The 13,785-nt window shown below is 46.7% G+C and overlaps 1 protein-coding gene across 7 annotated transcripts in view; it reads left to right on the top strand.

Annotated features, from left to right (window-relative positions):
- The window catches only part of SHROOM3 (shroom family member 3), a 288,650-nt gene that overhangs the window by 266,627 nt on the left and 8,238 nt on the right, over positions 1 to 13,785 (top strand). For 6 of the 7 annotated variants that reach the window (XM_072941974.1, XM_072941998.1, XM_072941987.1 and 3 more), the window contains 3 exons: positions 2,264 to 3,079; positions 4,113 to 4,628; positions 7,176 to 7,326. In XM_072941974.1, coding sequence (XP_072798075.1) covers positions 2,264 to 3,079; positions 4,113 to 4,628; positions 7,176 to 7,326 — 1,483 coding nt within the window. The remainder of the gene's footprint in view (positions 1 to 2,263; positions 3,080 to 4,112; positions 4,629 to 7,175; positions 7,327 to 13,785) is intronic. The other variant, XM_072941979.1, reaches the window with a different exon arrangement.

The following is a 13,785-nucleotide window of genomic DNA, read 5'->3' on the forward strand; positions in this document are numbered from 1 at the left end:
TTCATAGCAGCACTATTCACAATAGCAAAGAAGTGGAAGCAACCCAGATGTCCACCTGTGGATGAATAAGATAAACCAAATGTGACATATGCATGCAGTGGAATATTATTCAGACTTTAAAGGGAAGGAAATACTCTCACATGCTACAAAAGGGATGAGGCTTGAGGACATTGTGCTAAGTGAAATAAGCCAGTCACAAATACTTTATGATTCCACTTACATGAGCTATCTAAAGGAGTCAAATTCATAGAAAGTAGAATAGTGATCATAAGGGCTAGGGGGAGACAGAAGAGTCGTCGCTTAAAGGTATAGAATTTCAGATTTGCAAGATGGAAAAGTTTTGGAGATCTGTTTTGCAGCAATGTGGATGTGCTTTAACGCTACTAAACTGAACATTTAAAACTCTTAAAGCAGTAAATGTTATGTGGGGTTTTTTAACCACTTTTTAAAAATGCTATGAAGGGAAAAAATGAGACTAATCAACTTCATTCTTGAATATTAAGATTCCTGGATACTATCAACCAATGTTTGCCTCTCACACTCTTCTATAGAGACTAAAACAAAAGTTTTTTGACTCTATTCTTTATTCTTGGAAAACAATCACCAGGAAGAAGTATACTCAACCAAATCAAGCATTTAACTCAAATATTACCTTTAAAAATTGATAGTTTAAGTATAGTTCCTGTAAGCTAAGATGATTAAACATAAACTAAAAACATCCTATCAAGGTTTATTTGGGCTGGATTTTTAGAGGATAAATATTATTTTATTGTGTGTTTTAGTGATGTCTCCCCTTTTTAAAAAGCCTCAAGATATAAATATAATAAAATAAAATGAAGGTACCTGAATTCGTCCTTAAGACATCAGATTCCAGTTGTTCTGTGTCCTGTTAGAGAGTGCTAAGTTTAAAAATAGTTCACGGCCTATAGTCTGAACAGCAGTTGGGCAGGAGAGACATCGTTTCTTCAGCAGACATTTACTGAGAGGGTACATTGTGCCAGGTGCTGGGGATACCGAAATGAACAAGACACAGAAGTAAAGAGCACGCGCGGTGAGCCTCCTGCCCCGGGGTTCTAGGGGACGCATCTGAGAACCACCAGGAAGTACAGAATAGCCAGTCTTGGGTATTGGGAGGTTCCTGATGAAGAAACTGCCTCTAAATAAAAAGGGTCTGTGGTGGGAGGGGAGGGTTTGCATCTGAGAGGGAAAAGGGCCTCTTACTCAGCCATCTGCGTTTATAATAAAGACAAAGGGCGCAAGAAGAGCCAGTTTGGTTCTTTGGGGTCTCTTCCTTCTGGGTGCCGCGTTATCCCCTATCCGGCACTTAGACAATTTGGTGGCAGGCCTGTGCCTGGGCTCTTACTTGGGACTGAGCCATAGTTCCTTCGGGACTCGGGTCTATAAAATGAAAAGTGCCATCTGCTCTCCAGATTCACTTGCACGCTAGTTGGGAGCTACAAATGTGGGATTTGCAAATTATGGTGGATAGCTGGAGATTTTTTTTTTAAAGCTGGAGGTTTTTTTTTTTATCCTCACATTAACTGGTGCATGGCAGGAAGTGCTATAGTTGTGTTTGTTTTGTCCTCCTTTTTTTCTTCTGAACACAATAACAAAAGTGTTGGATGTTGTTGGGTTTTCCTTGGTGCCTGGAGGACAGCTGTTTAAGTCACCATGCACTCTATTTGTTCATTATTGTCGGGCTCTTTCTCCAGAGGTAGTTGCTTATTAGCTCCTTAGATGCGACTCTCCTTTTCCTTTAACTTTCCATTTTAAGAAGTGGAAAACACTGGGAGACTAAGAGAAAGTTGTACATGAAACCTTCAGATTCAGCAGCCCATGCAAATGTTTTCCAAACAGACCTCCCCCGTGGGGCTCAGACCCAGAGAGGATGAGGGTGAGGCGACACTCTTCTCCAGAGTCAGGAGCTGGTTCCCAAACTAGTCCTAAAAGGAGCTGAAGAAATGTACCTGCTCTTTTCCTTTCAGATCCTGAAGCCTGTCCTCAAAAGCCACCCTGGGTGGGGGAGGGACAATGAGGGAGGGTAGTTAAAAGGAAATGGCTTGTGACATTTTCCTGTAAGGTGTATGCCTACCTGGGATTTCATTTAAAGTTGGTTCTTTGTGTAAGCAGCCAGGGGAAGGCTTTGCAGCTCCCTGGGGGCCCTTCTCCCCATCAAATGCTTTTCCCGACTGTGTAATGCACGTTGGGCTCAGTGTTTGCCCCGCTCTACAAAGCTAACCCTCCTGTCTGTATCCTGCTCCAGGTCATTCGGCTGTTCCGAAAGAGGCCTTGAAGAGATGCCATCGCTCAGACACCATCCCAGCCCTCGTTGGGGGAGTTCAGGCTGCAAAGCAGGTGGCAATGCTTCCGTGGCCAGCGAGGGTCCTGGAGCTCCGGACCCTCCGAGGCCCGCTGGCCGAACGCCTTGCCCCCGGCCGCTGCCCACAGGAGCGCAGGGACATCTCCCAGACCCCCGGGCTGCGCCCCTGAGCCCGCTCGGCTCAGCCCCGCCTGCTCTTGGCCCCTCGAGCACCAGCAGGGACGGGCAGCAGCCTCCGCCACCCAGCACCCCAGCAGGGACCCCCAGAAGCAGCGGGCCCGGCAGCCCGGAGCACGGGCGGGAAGCGGCAGCAGGGAAGCGGGCCTCACCGCCCTGGCTGACGCGGGCCCACGCGGTCAGAGAGGACAGAGAGGACAGCCTCCCCGGGGAGCCCGCGGCGCCCGCCTGCGCCGACCTGAAGCCCCGCACGAAGCCGCAGGACCTCCCGAGCCCCAGCAGCACTTCCGACCCAGACACGCCTCTCGGGGCCCCCAGCTCGCCGGGCAGGGTCTCCCTCCGGATATCTGAATCTGCGCTGCTGGGCTCCCCGCTGCCTCCGGAGGACTATGACAACGACGAGGTGTTCGTGAGGGACCTGCGCCCCACCTGCCAACCAGCGCCTCTCCCACCCCCGCCTCCTCCGCCCAGACCCAGCGAGGAAGTCCCGGCCGACAGCCTGGGCGACTTCCCTCCGCCGCCTCCCCAAGCTATGTTCCAGGCCCAGTGGGACAGCGAGGGCTACTGTGAGCCCCACGCCAGGTGAGACTGCAGACTACGCCCCCGAGGGGAAGGGTGTCCCTCACCAGTAACAGATTTCCACGCCTCAGGCGTCCCGGAGCTGCTTCTGCTGGCCACAGGAGAGTCCTGTGGGGGATTTTTAGAGGAGCCCAGCTCCTGAAACGTGCAGAACGGTTCACTTGTTGACCTTGGTGCTCATTGGGCAGCCAAGGGTGAGAGTAGTGAAAAGCCAGAACCCAAGAGGTACGAAGGTCATTCTGGATGTGGCAGGTTCAAGGGGTCCAAATAAACAGCATTCCTTTTCCCTGCCTGAGTTCTGAATCAGTTAAGATATAAAATAAAAGAGAAGACAAGAATATCACTTTCATTATCCAGAGAGCTGGTAGTGGAGAATATGGCTTCTGAGTGTAAGTGGGCCTTCTGATACTGAGCCCTGAAATGATGAAGCAAGGTTACCTGCCTCATCACAGGCTGTGCTAGACACACATACATGCAGAGCGGGGACACGTCTGGGCATGCATGAGGGAGCCTGGAGGCAGCCTCACTTTTTAAAGAAAGAGAAGAGGTTGGACCAGGCATGGGCTGTGGTCAGCTTCTCTTTGCCAAGTCACTCCATGCCCATAGGAAGGAATAAAGAGTAGGGCTAGCAGTCAGTCGTGTGTAGAGAAGACCTCTTGGACAGGGGAATGGGGAGGGAGCATTTCCCCACACACACTCCCCAGGACAGCACTAAAAACACATTGCCTGGTAGCACCTTTGTGGTAACTTCCTCTAAACACCACCACTACCCTCTGTTCACTTTCAGAAAGCTCTAGATTCTGAGAGCAACACCCACCAAAACTGAATTCCTACTAGATCCATCCGCCTTAAAAAGTCACGCAAGCTCCCTGTGACCAACCGGTGGACTTGGTTGAAGGTCCTTTTGAACCCTGCAGTTTCTCGGGAATAACAACCCCAGAAGTTCGTAGGAAGCTGTAGCCCTTGTGTGCAGATGTCTCCCTGGCTTCCTTCACCCCTCTGCTGACTCCTCTTCCATCTCTTTTTTAATATCTAGCAGCTCCAGCAAACTTGCCAAGGTGACAGTTGCCAAGGAAAGGCCCATGCCTGGTACAGCCCATTTGGTTGATAGTCAGATACTGGCTTTGGCTTCCAGATCCCAAACTTCTATCAAGAGTTCAGAGGCCAATGAGCCCAACTCGCCCTCTGCCACCGGTGCTCTGCCTCAGCCTGCTGGGTCTCTCAGCAAGCAGCCAAGCCCAGGGCAGCCACCTCCCATCCAGACGCAACGCCTCGTCCACGACCCAGTCAGTGGCACTCAGGGTTTAGAAAAGAATGTCAGTTCTGGTCCTCAGAAGACCTCAGAAGACATCAGAACAGAGGCTCTGGCCAAGGAAATTGTCCACCAAGACAAATCTCTGGCAGACATTTTAGATCCAGACTCCAGAATGAAGACAACTATGGACCTGATGGAAGGTTTGTTTCCCCGAGATACTAACTTGATGCAGGAAAACAGCATAAAGAAGAAGGCCATGCAGAAAATTGTCAGCTTCCCAGGATGTGAAGCCAAGAGGTAAGTCCCTGGTAATGTCACCAAAGAGACTTAAAACTGAACTCCTTCTGTGGGGGTGATAAGTCTAGGACTGCTTATCTGAGATCTTTCTCCTTCCAAAGATCCTGACCCCAGAGTGGCAGTCCAGCTCAGCCTTAGAGGAGTGGGTCTGATCTCCCTAGAGTTATTTGCCCAACAATAATAGTAATAGTAATAATAATTATAATAATTGCTGTTGATACCTGTTGCTTATGTTCTCTGTGTCAAGCATTGTATTAATTTCTTTATATAAACATTCTCATTTAATCTTCACAAGAACCTTCTGAGATAGCAACCCATTTTATCTCCATTTTATAAATGAGGAAACTGAAACACGGAGAAATTAAGACTGTACCCAACCAAAGTCACAGAACCTGTGAGCAAAGGCATCTGTGTGCTCTCCGTGCTTACACAGTGCCCCTAACCCAGCACAGGTGCAGCTGCCCGCTCTCTGCCAGGGCTGCCCTGCAGAGAGTCCCACCCGGGGCAGTGCTGAGGGATGACCAGGTGGGAGTCAGCACAGCCGAGGCCTCCCCAAGGCCGAGGTGTGAGGGCGGTCTTGTAGAAAGGGTGAGAGCCTAGAGACAGGTTGATGTACTCCACTGACATTCACTCCGAGGAGGCAGGGTGCACGTTTGCTCAAATCCTGAAAATCAGGAAAGGTCTAAACAGCAGTGCTGTCGTGGTTTTGTTCAGCCGCGGGCCTCGTGCCTGAAGCTCCCCCGGCAGTGTCCCAGCGCCCAGCCACGTCCAGTGGGAGGGCCCCAAGCGGTCTATAGTTTTCTTGCTTTCAATTTCCCCTGGGGTATTGCAGTATCTTCTTGCATGTTTGATTCCCTTAAAGGACAACTATGGGAGAGATGTAGAGTGCTTTTAATTTTCTCTTAAATTTTCAGTGAAATCTATATGGATCAACAGACTAGAAGTCCACAGTTAGTGGCTTTTAGACTAAACAAAATCAGGGAGCATTTCATCTAAATTCGGGCTTGCATTTTAGAAATTTCCAGCTGATCCTAACTAAATGACTAACAGGAACACCATGTTTTGGGTTGAGGGGAGGGGAGAAAGGAAAGAGCTGTGTAGTACTTACAAGCTGTCTGTTATGTTACTGGAAGCTCTCCTGATACAAGGCCTCAGCAGTCCCCTTGTCCAGCCCCTCCTTTTTCAGATTTGGCAGAGGCTAATTGAGGAGAAGTGGCTTATCGAGTGTCATGTGTTTAGCAAACATTTCCTGAGCAGCTGCCATGTGCAAAGCAGTCCAGTGGGTCCAGGTGGGACCCCCAGATGAGTCTCTATGGATGTGCCAGTCAGTTCACTAGGGGTGGTGGTTCTCCGACCACTTGCCATAGGAAGACCAAAGTCATTTACAAGTACGTCCTTAGAAAAGTGTTTCCTAGCATTATCATTGAGAACAGAAGTTTAGAACCTGTGGTCATGTAGCTTTTGTAGCACCGAATATTTCCTGAGGAATTTCAAAAGGATGGCAGGCGGTGCCACCTTCTGGTAAAAATGAGCATCGTCCTGTTGTGCATGAGATTGCGCAGAAAGCCGCTGCGAGGTTTAGTTAATCAGATGCCCAAGAAGCCCATTTGTTAGGCAGTGAATGTATCTGGGGGGAAATCATGTATCAGAAGGCCTTTTCCCCATTTTTTTCAATGAACTGAATTAATTTAACTATATTGTTTAGAGGAATAACCTCATCAAATAGGAAACTAGTCAGAATGACTTTTTGGTGGTTCTTTATTCCTTATTAAAATGATGGTCTAGATGTTAAATAACGTCATAAGGTTACCTCTCCAAGAGAACCTAATTACATCTATAGAATTATCCAGTGAATAGGATCTGACCTATAGAGTCTGAAAGGAAGCTTGGTTATAGTAAAACAAAGAACACTAGTTATCAGGTTATCAACTTCCAGTTTGCTCTCCAGCCTTGAAACCCCCTTGCTGTGTAATCAGTGAGTAGAGTTTACATCTTGTATTCAATCGTTGTTGATCGGCAAGCTCCAGGTTTCCCAGGCATACATGGAGCCTCAGGCTTACGTGAGAAGGAAAGTTGGTGAATGTCCAAGCAACAATTACAGTAGGCATCCAAAAGATTGTGGATAACCATGGAGGAGTAGAAAATAATTAACCTCAGACCTGAGATTTGTGCGGCACCTTGAAAATAGTTTCGCATTGACTAAGTCATGGTTCCTCCTTGTTATTCTGTGAAACAGGGAGTCGGCTTCATTCTGATATTTATCACACAAGGAGAAAGATGCAGAGAGGGTAAATGTCATCTGGCAAGTCTCCACAGTCCTGACTCCCACTCCCCTTCCCAATACTGCCCTCAGTGGTTTTCCATCCCGAGTTTGCCTGCCTTCAGTAGCCCTACATGTAGTCATCAATGACTAGTGAATATTTCTTAGCTAGTTCATCCTAACTTCTGGGAAGATACTGAATAGAATTTGTTTACACATTTCTGAATGGACAGGCTCGTAGTGAAATGTGCTGTGTGTGGCTGTACTTTTTGTTTTTTCTGACCCAGGAGTGAAGACAAGGAAGCGGTGGGCATGTTGGTCAACTGCTCTGCCTACTACAGTGTGTCTGCTCCCAAGGCTGAGCTTCTGAATAAAATCAAAGATATGCCAGAGGAAGTGAATGAGGAAGAGGAGCAGGCAGATGTCAATGAAAAGAAGGTAAGGAGAGAATGGGGACCTTTGCTCTGCTGCCCTTGGAAAGACAGTTGAGGTCCTAGCAGGGTTACGGGCCCCTTCCAGCAGGAGTGCAAGGGGCCTGTCACATCACTGACCTTGCTCAACTTGCAAAGCACTTGGAGCACTGGCCTCACAGCTCTCCTGTCATTTTCGTTTTTACAAATGCCCAAAGTGAAGGTTAGGGGGATTGAGATATTTCCTAAAAGTCACATGGCTGGGACGAGAACTCAGGCCCTTGCTTCCTGGACCAACACAGGGACCCCAACACTCTTCTCAGCAGCTGCAGCCAAAGCCAGTAGTCTGTAAATTTCATTTCATGTATGATGGTCAAAGGGAAACCAAAAAATCAAGAAACTTTAAGGAAAGAGAGACCAATTACCCAAAGACACTTCTGAGAAGAGGCAGTGTTGCTCTTCAGACTCCCCAGCTCTCTTTGCCGTACATACCCCAGTGAACAGCTTGAAAGCACAGTATGAGAATTTAGTTGTTAGCATTTACTGCTCCTACAGAAATTTTAAACGTACAGCATGTTAAGAATGACCCTGATGCTGCTGTCTTCCCACATGCCATGGAGACCTAAGCCCAGCTGTGCCTGCAGGGGAGACAGTTCTTGCCCGGCTGCTTTCTCTCCAGCCCCAGAGGGGCTGCCTGCCCCTGTGCTCACAGCTCTCCACACAGCTCAGGCCTGCCTGCTGAAAGGACTCTTTTGTTAAAGCTTGTGTCGTGCTGAGCCTGGAATGTAAGAGGTTCTCAGTGATACCAATCCCAGGAGAAACTCTTCTGTGATTCCGTTTCATCTATTCTATAATGTGTCCTAAGCACTCTGGTTTATGTGTTGGAATGAGACCACAGGATATAGACCATGGGAGCAGGGAGCAGTGGGGCAGGAGGATTTAGGGATTTTAGAAGCACCTCTATCTGTGGTATTGCTTCTCCCCTCTGCCGCCCCAGCTCGGTTGGGCTCACAGCGCATGGCTAACATGCTGACGTGATGCAGCTGCTGTAGGAACGCACACCCTCCCAGCGCAAGGTCTCCCCCTGTGCACACCTGCTTTAGCACAGCTCCTGGCCCGTCCCCACCTCAGCACAGCTGAACACTCCCATTTCATGGGGTTGGGGGGAAAACCACCTTGCTCAAGTCTGCCTGTTTTTATCCCAAAGAGAGCTATATAAACACTCTTAAAAGTACCAAGCTGCCATGGTATCTTTAACTGAACATTTTACAGAGTTTTTATCGTTCTGTTTTTTGGCATGTAGACAAACTGCAGTAGCAGTGTGGCAAATTACTTGTTGCTTTTTCCTCCCCATCCTGATTTTACTTTTTAATTGCTTTTTCATCACTGTATTATCACCCTCTCAGTCTGGGGATTATGTGGCAAGAAGTATTTTTAGACTGCGAACCTGAAGGAAGAGAGGATTAGTCCGCACAGGAAATGACACTGGGTACCATTTGTTTAGTCCACCTTAGTCCCAGATGTGGGCTATGGTGCTGTTTTTTTTTTTAACATAGTGCTGTATTGTCTCCTTTATTTATATAAAACTGCTCTGACGCCTGTATTGTCACATTTTAAGCTGAAGTAATCAGAATGAGTTAGGACAGGAAGAGAAGGGGATGTTAAAGACAAAGGGGACAGCGCGGGAGAAGACGCAGAGGTGTGAGAAAATAAGAGGAGCGTGTGTGCGTGCACGCGCGTGTTGAGGAAGAATGCTTCCAGGAGGTTTGATATTTTGGAATGTAAAACAAAAAGAGTCATGATTAAATTAGAAATTACCAAATTTAGAGACTAAGAAGAAAGGTCTTGAATGGCAGGAGATGAGGCTGGGAGGATCCACGGGGGCAGGCTGTCACGGAAGTCACCCGGGCTTTGTGTGAAGTGCTGAAGAGCTTGCATTTTACCCTGTAGCAGTAAAGATTCCGGTGGGATTTTCTGTTTGTCTTAATGAACTACAGGTTTATTGATGTGTCATAGAATTTGTGTTCGTGTCTTGCATTTACATATTTCATCTGGAAACAGAAAAAATGTGTAGGCTTTAAATGATGTTGTTGAAGGCACCTATGAATACATTTAGCTTGAAACTGAAAATGCAGTTATCTTCCTGGTATACAACAAGCTTTTCCAAGGATGGTTTTAAAACATGATACTTGATCATGATTGTTCTCAGGCAAGAGCATAGCCTTCCATTAACTTTTGCAAAATAATAATTTATTGCCTAATATTTAAAGTGATTAAGTTATTAACCTAAGATGTATTTCTAGGCATGAAACTCACTAACAGTGGAAACTAGAGTCCTGATTTATTAATATTTGAAAACTTGAAACTAGCATTTTAAATCAGTTCTACTTTATTTTTTACTTATATATCCTAGATGATGAATTACAGTATTCCAAGTAAATATAAATATTACTTAAAATATAAAACACTTGTTTTCTGAACTTCTGACATACATAAACTCTAAAGACAATTTAATAATCAGAGCTTTCAGTTCTTTGGTTAAGCTCTGCCGTATCTATTAGGCAAAAGGCTGCTTAACCAGATCCCGTGATTCTCTCTTCTGAAGGCCCAAAAGGCTTTAGCTTAGAGACTTAGTGGAATATTTCAAAAGGCAGAAAGAATCTGTTGTTCCGCCAAACCGGCTTTGCCAAGAGACCACCAGTGACCCAGATGGTTCTCAGCTGCTCAGTACTGTTGCTCTTGCTTCATTCTTGAAGTTCCAAGTTTCCCTGTGGTCTGTCTTCCTTTCAGCCTGAAAAACTTCCTTTAGCATTTCTCAGTTTTTATTTTTTTTGGGTTTGTCTAGTGGTGACAAATTCTTTTAGTTTTTCTTCATCTAAGAATGTCTATATTTTGCTATCATTCCTGAAGAATTAGTACTGGATATGGAATTCTGAGCTGACTATTTTTTTCCTGTCAGTAAGTTAAAAACGTCCCATTCCTTCTTGCTTCCATGGTTTCCGATGGGAAAGCCATTTAAATACTTGTTCTTCCTATATGCAGTGTGTTGTTTTTCTCTGACTGCTTTCAGATTTTTTTTCTTTGATTTTCAGCAGTTTGGTTATGATGTATTTGGGCCTGACTTTCTTTGGTTTATCTTATTGGGGTTTGCAAAGCTTCTTGATTCTGTAAATTTATGTCTTTCACCAAATTCAGGAAGTTCTTAGCCATTGTGTCTTCAAATATTTTTGATGCATTAATTTTTTCCTTCTCATTTTGGGACAAGTATTAGACCTTTTGATATGGCCCTGCAAGTCTCTGAAGCTTTGTTCATTTTTTTTTTTTAATGTTTTGTCAGTTCAGATTTTCTAATGATCTTCAGTTTCACTGACTTTCCTGTCTCCCTTCTGCCAGTGATTTTTTTTAAATTTCAAATATTATAGTTTTCTGTTCTAAAATTTCCATTCAGTTAGTTTTTTGTAGTGTCTATTTCTTTACTAAGAACTCCTACCTTTCTATTCAAGAGTGTTTACTTTTACCATGGAGAATAGTTATAAAAGCCATTTTAAAGGCTTTGATAGTCCCAACATTGGGATTATCTCAGGGTTTGCACCCTTCTCCCCCTGAGATTGCTCACATTTTACTGGTTCTTTTCATATTGGGTAATACTGTATTCTGAACGTTTTGAGTGTTATACTGTAAGACTCTGGGTTCTGTTGGAATCCTCTGAAGAACGTCAGTGTATTGTTTTAGAAGGCAGTCAGCCTAGTTAGGTTCAGGCCACCTTACCTTTAGGTGGTGGTTCCAGTGTCAGTTCAGTGTTCAGAGCCTTTGCTGTGCTGTATGTGTCTGACCCATCCAGGCACCTTTCAGTTCAGGTCTCAGAGCCTTTGCTGTGCTGCTTTGGGTCTGTCCCGTACACATGTGGCTTGAGGGTGAGCCGGGACCTAGGGCAGTAGAATTATGGGATCTGTTTTCCCGCTTTCTCCTGTCCAGTGTCCCCCACACTCTCTGGCTCCCAGTGGCCCCTTTTCCTGGGTCTCTGGCTGGAAACAGACAAGTTCTCATGATGTTAACAACAGCCTGCGTGGCTAGGACTACCCTCGATACAAGAGAAAAAATCGTGGGCCTTCCCCTCCCAGTCTCTGGACAGGGGTTCCTTTTCTCAGTTCCTGTGAAAGAAAGAAGGGTTGTCCTTGGGGTTTTAAGTGTCTGTGCCATGCAGCTCTGAGAGTAAAGCCACCGGGGTGGGCGGGAGCAAGATGAGGGAAGAACAGGATTTCCCCACGTGCTTTATCTCAGGGAAGGCGGTGGTTTTTTCAGGGCTTCTGCCGCCCTGCCTCTGTGCAGTTCAGCGCGGGGGCTATTCTGTGGTCAGAGCTAGAACATAAAGGGGAGAACACAGGACACTCACCCCATTCTGGGTGGTATTCAGGTCAGGCTCCCCTCCCCAGCACCCTGCCACACTTAACCTCACAGAGTCCTCCTCGGGGTCCTGGGAGGGTCGTTGCAGTCAGTAGGGGAGAGGCTGCAGTGGGCTTAAGCCATCTGGCCGAGGTCAGGTGTGCCCCCACCCCTGGGTTCATCAGCAGGGAGGGAGCCATGGTGGATTCACGTTTCAGGAAAGTCTCTCTGGCAGCTGTGTGTGGAGTCAGACAGGAGGAAGAGAGGGCAGTTGGGAGGGTGTGACAGCCGTCGAGGGAAGTGACCCTATGGGTCTCAGGGAGGGGCAGCAGGAGCAGTGAAAACAGATGGGCTTACGTTTATATAAAGGAAGTAAAACAGACAGAACCTGGTAGCAGATTAGGCGTGGAGCATGGGAGAGAGGAAGTAGTTGACACCGGTGTTCTGGCCTGGGTGACCGGCCTAACAGGAATGGGGACAGCAGGGAGGTCATTTGGAAAAGGGAGGGATGAGTAGAGTTGAATGTATAGAAAGGTAATATTCTTTCTTGTATGTCAAAGATTCCTGATACCTGAACTAAGAGACCACACTAAGTAAATATGACAACTTTCTGGTCACGGGTCTTCCCGGGAGGAAATGGCAGAAAACCACCCTTGACAGAGAGTGTAGTAGAGAATATTTGAAGTGGCGGTCAAGTTCCCATGACCTTTCTGCTTTGATCAGGTCACACAGCAGGGATGGAGGTTTGTTCAGGAGAGAAACTGCAGTGCAGCTAAAGCACACAGTCCTACGCTGCTGCCTGGATCCTCCCGTTTCAAATCAAAGAAACAGCAGCAAAGCCTGTTCATTGAACACCTTTATCTAGTCCTAGTTTTTACCAGCTCAGCCAGGCAGCTAGGAGTCCTGGATTATTCTTGTTTAGATGAAGACAGGCAGCAGTAGAGGCCAGTGGTGTGTTTGTAGCGATGTTATTGGCAACGCTGTTGGCAAGGTCCTCAGAGCAGACGGCGGAGCAGCGTGGTTTGGTGTGGGGAGAAGTCGGGTGTGTTCCCCTTGGCGCGTCTGCCTAAATGACTGGGGTGTGTTCCTCAAGTATTGCCTGACCTTAATAATAGCACAGAACAGTAACGTGAATGTGTGTAGTACTTTGACATTTTCCAAAGTGCCTGCACACGCTTTGTTTTATTTGAGCCTCACAGTGCTCCTCTGAGCTGCTTTAATGTAGTGGTGAAATCTGAACCCTGCAGCCAGACGACCTGGATTTCAGCCTGGCACTGCCTGAGCTTGGACAAGTCAAATAGCCTCCGTCGCCTCACTTTCCTCATCAGTAAAAGGGGACTAGTGACAGCACCCATCCCATTGTGTGGTTGTGAATAGTCATTGAATAGGAAAACTCCTAAATGGTGCCTGGTGTGGAGAAAGTGCTCAGTGATTAAACATAACTGTTAGTTTTAGGCAGGTATTCGGATGCCCTTGCTGTGGATGAAAAAACAGACAACAGCCTGATGGCGAGTGTTCTGTCAGAGCCAGGTCTCCTGACTCCTGGTCAGTGTGCGAGCCGGAGCCAGAGCTGGAGCAGCGAGGAGGTGGGAAGGGGCCCAGCGAAGTTTCTGTGCGCAGATGGTGAGGTGGGCGGGAGGGTCTGTTAAGCTATGTTTGGAGAAAAAACCCTTATAAATAGCATCTCATGCGAGGCGAGTTAACAGTTTATGCCAGATGAGAAGTGGGTAAATGTCAGTGATTTTGCAAATTAACTAGCTCCTGAAAGACTAGCATGTTGTTAAAAAAAAAAATCAAAACACCTCTTCTCTCTTACCCATTGAATTCTATCGGGTGTAAGTTGGCAGTTTTTTTGGAGAGATCTTCCTGGCAGAGAAATGGCTGTCTGGTACAGCCAACTTTCCCTTGTTCCCTTCAGTTACTCAGATCCCTCTTAACTGCATTTTAAAATCCAAGTCCCCATATTTTAAGGGCTTGGTAAAATTAAAAAATTCAAATACCATCCAAATGTGCAACCTTTGGGCCAGGAGTGACTGCTCCTGGTAACACTAGTATTAGCAGATATGGTTGAGCTGTGATGTGTCCCGTGACAGCCCAGCCAACA

Source organism: Vicugna pacos, chromosome 2 (genome assembly GCF_048564905.1).
Source record: "Vicugna pacos chromosome 2, VicPac4, whole genome shotgun sequence".
Lineage (NCBI taxonomy): Eukaryota > Metazoa > Chordata > Mammalia > Artiodactyla > Camelidae > Vicugna > Vicugna pacos.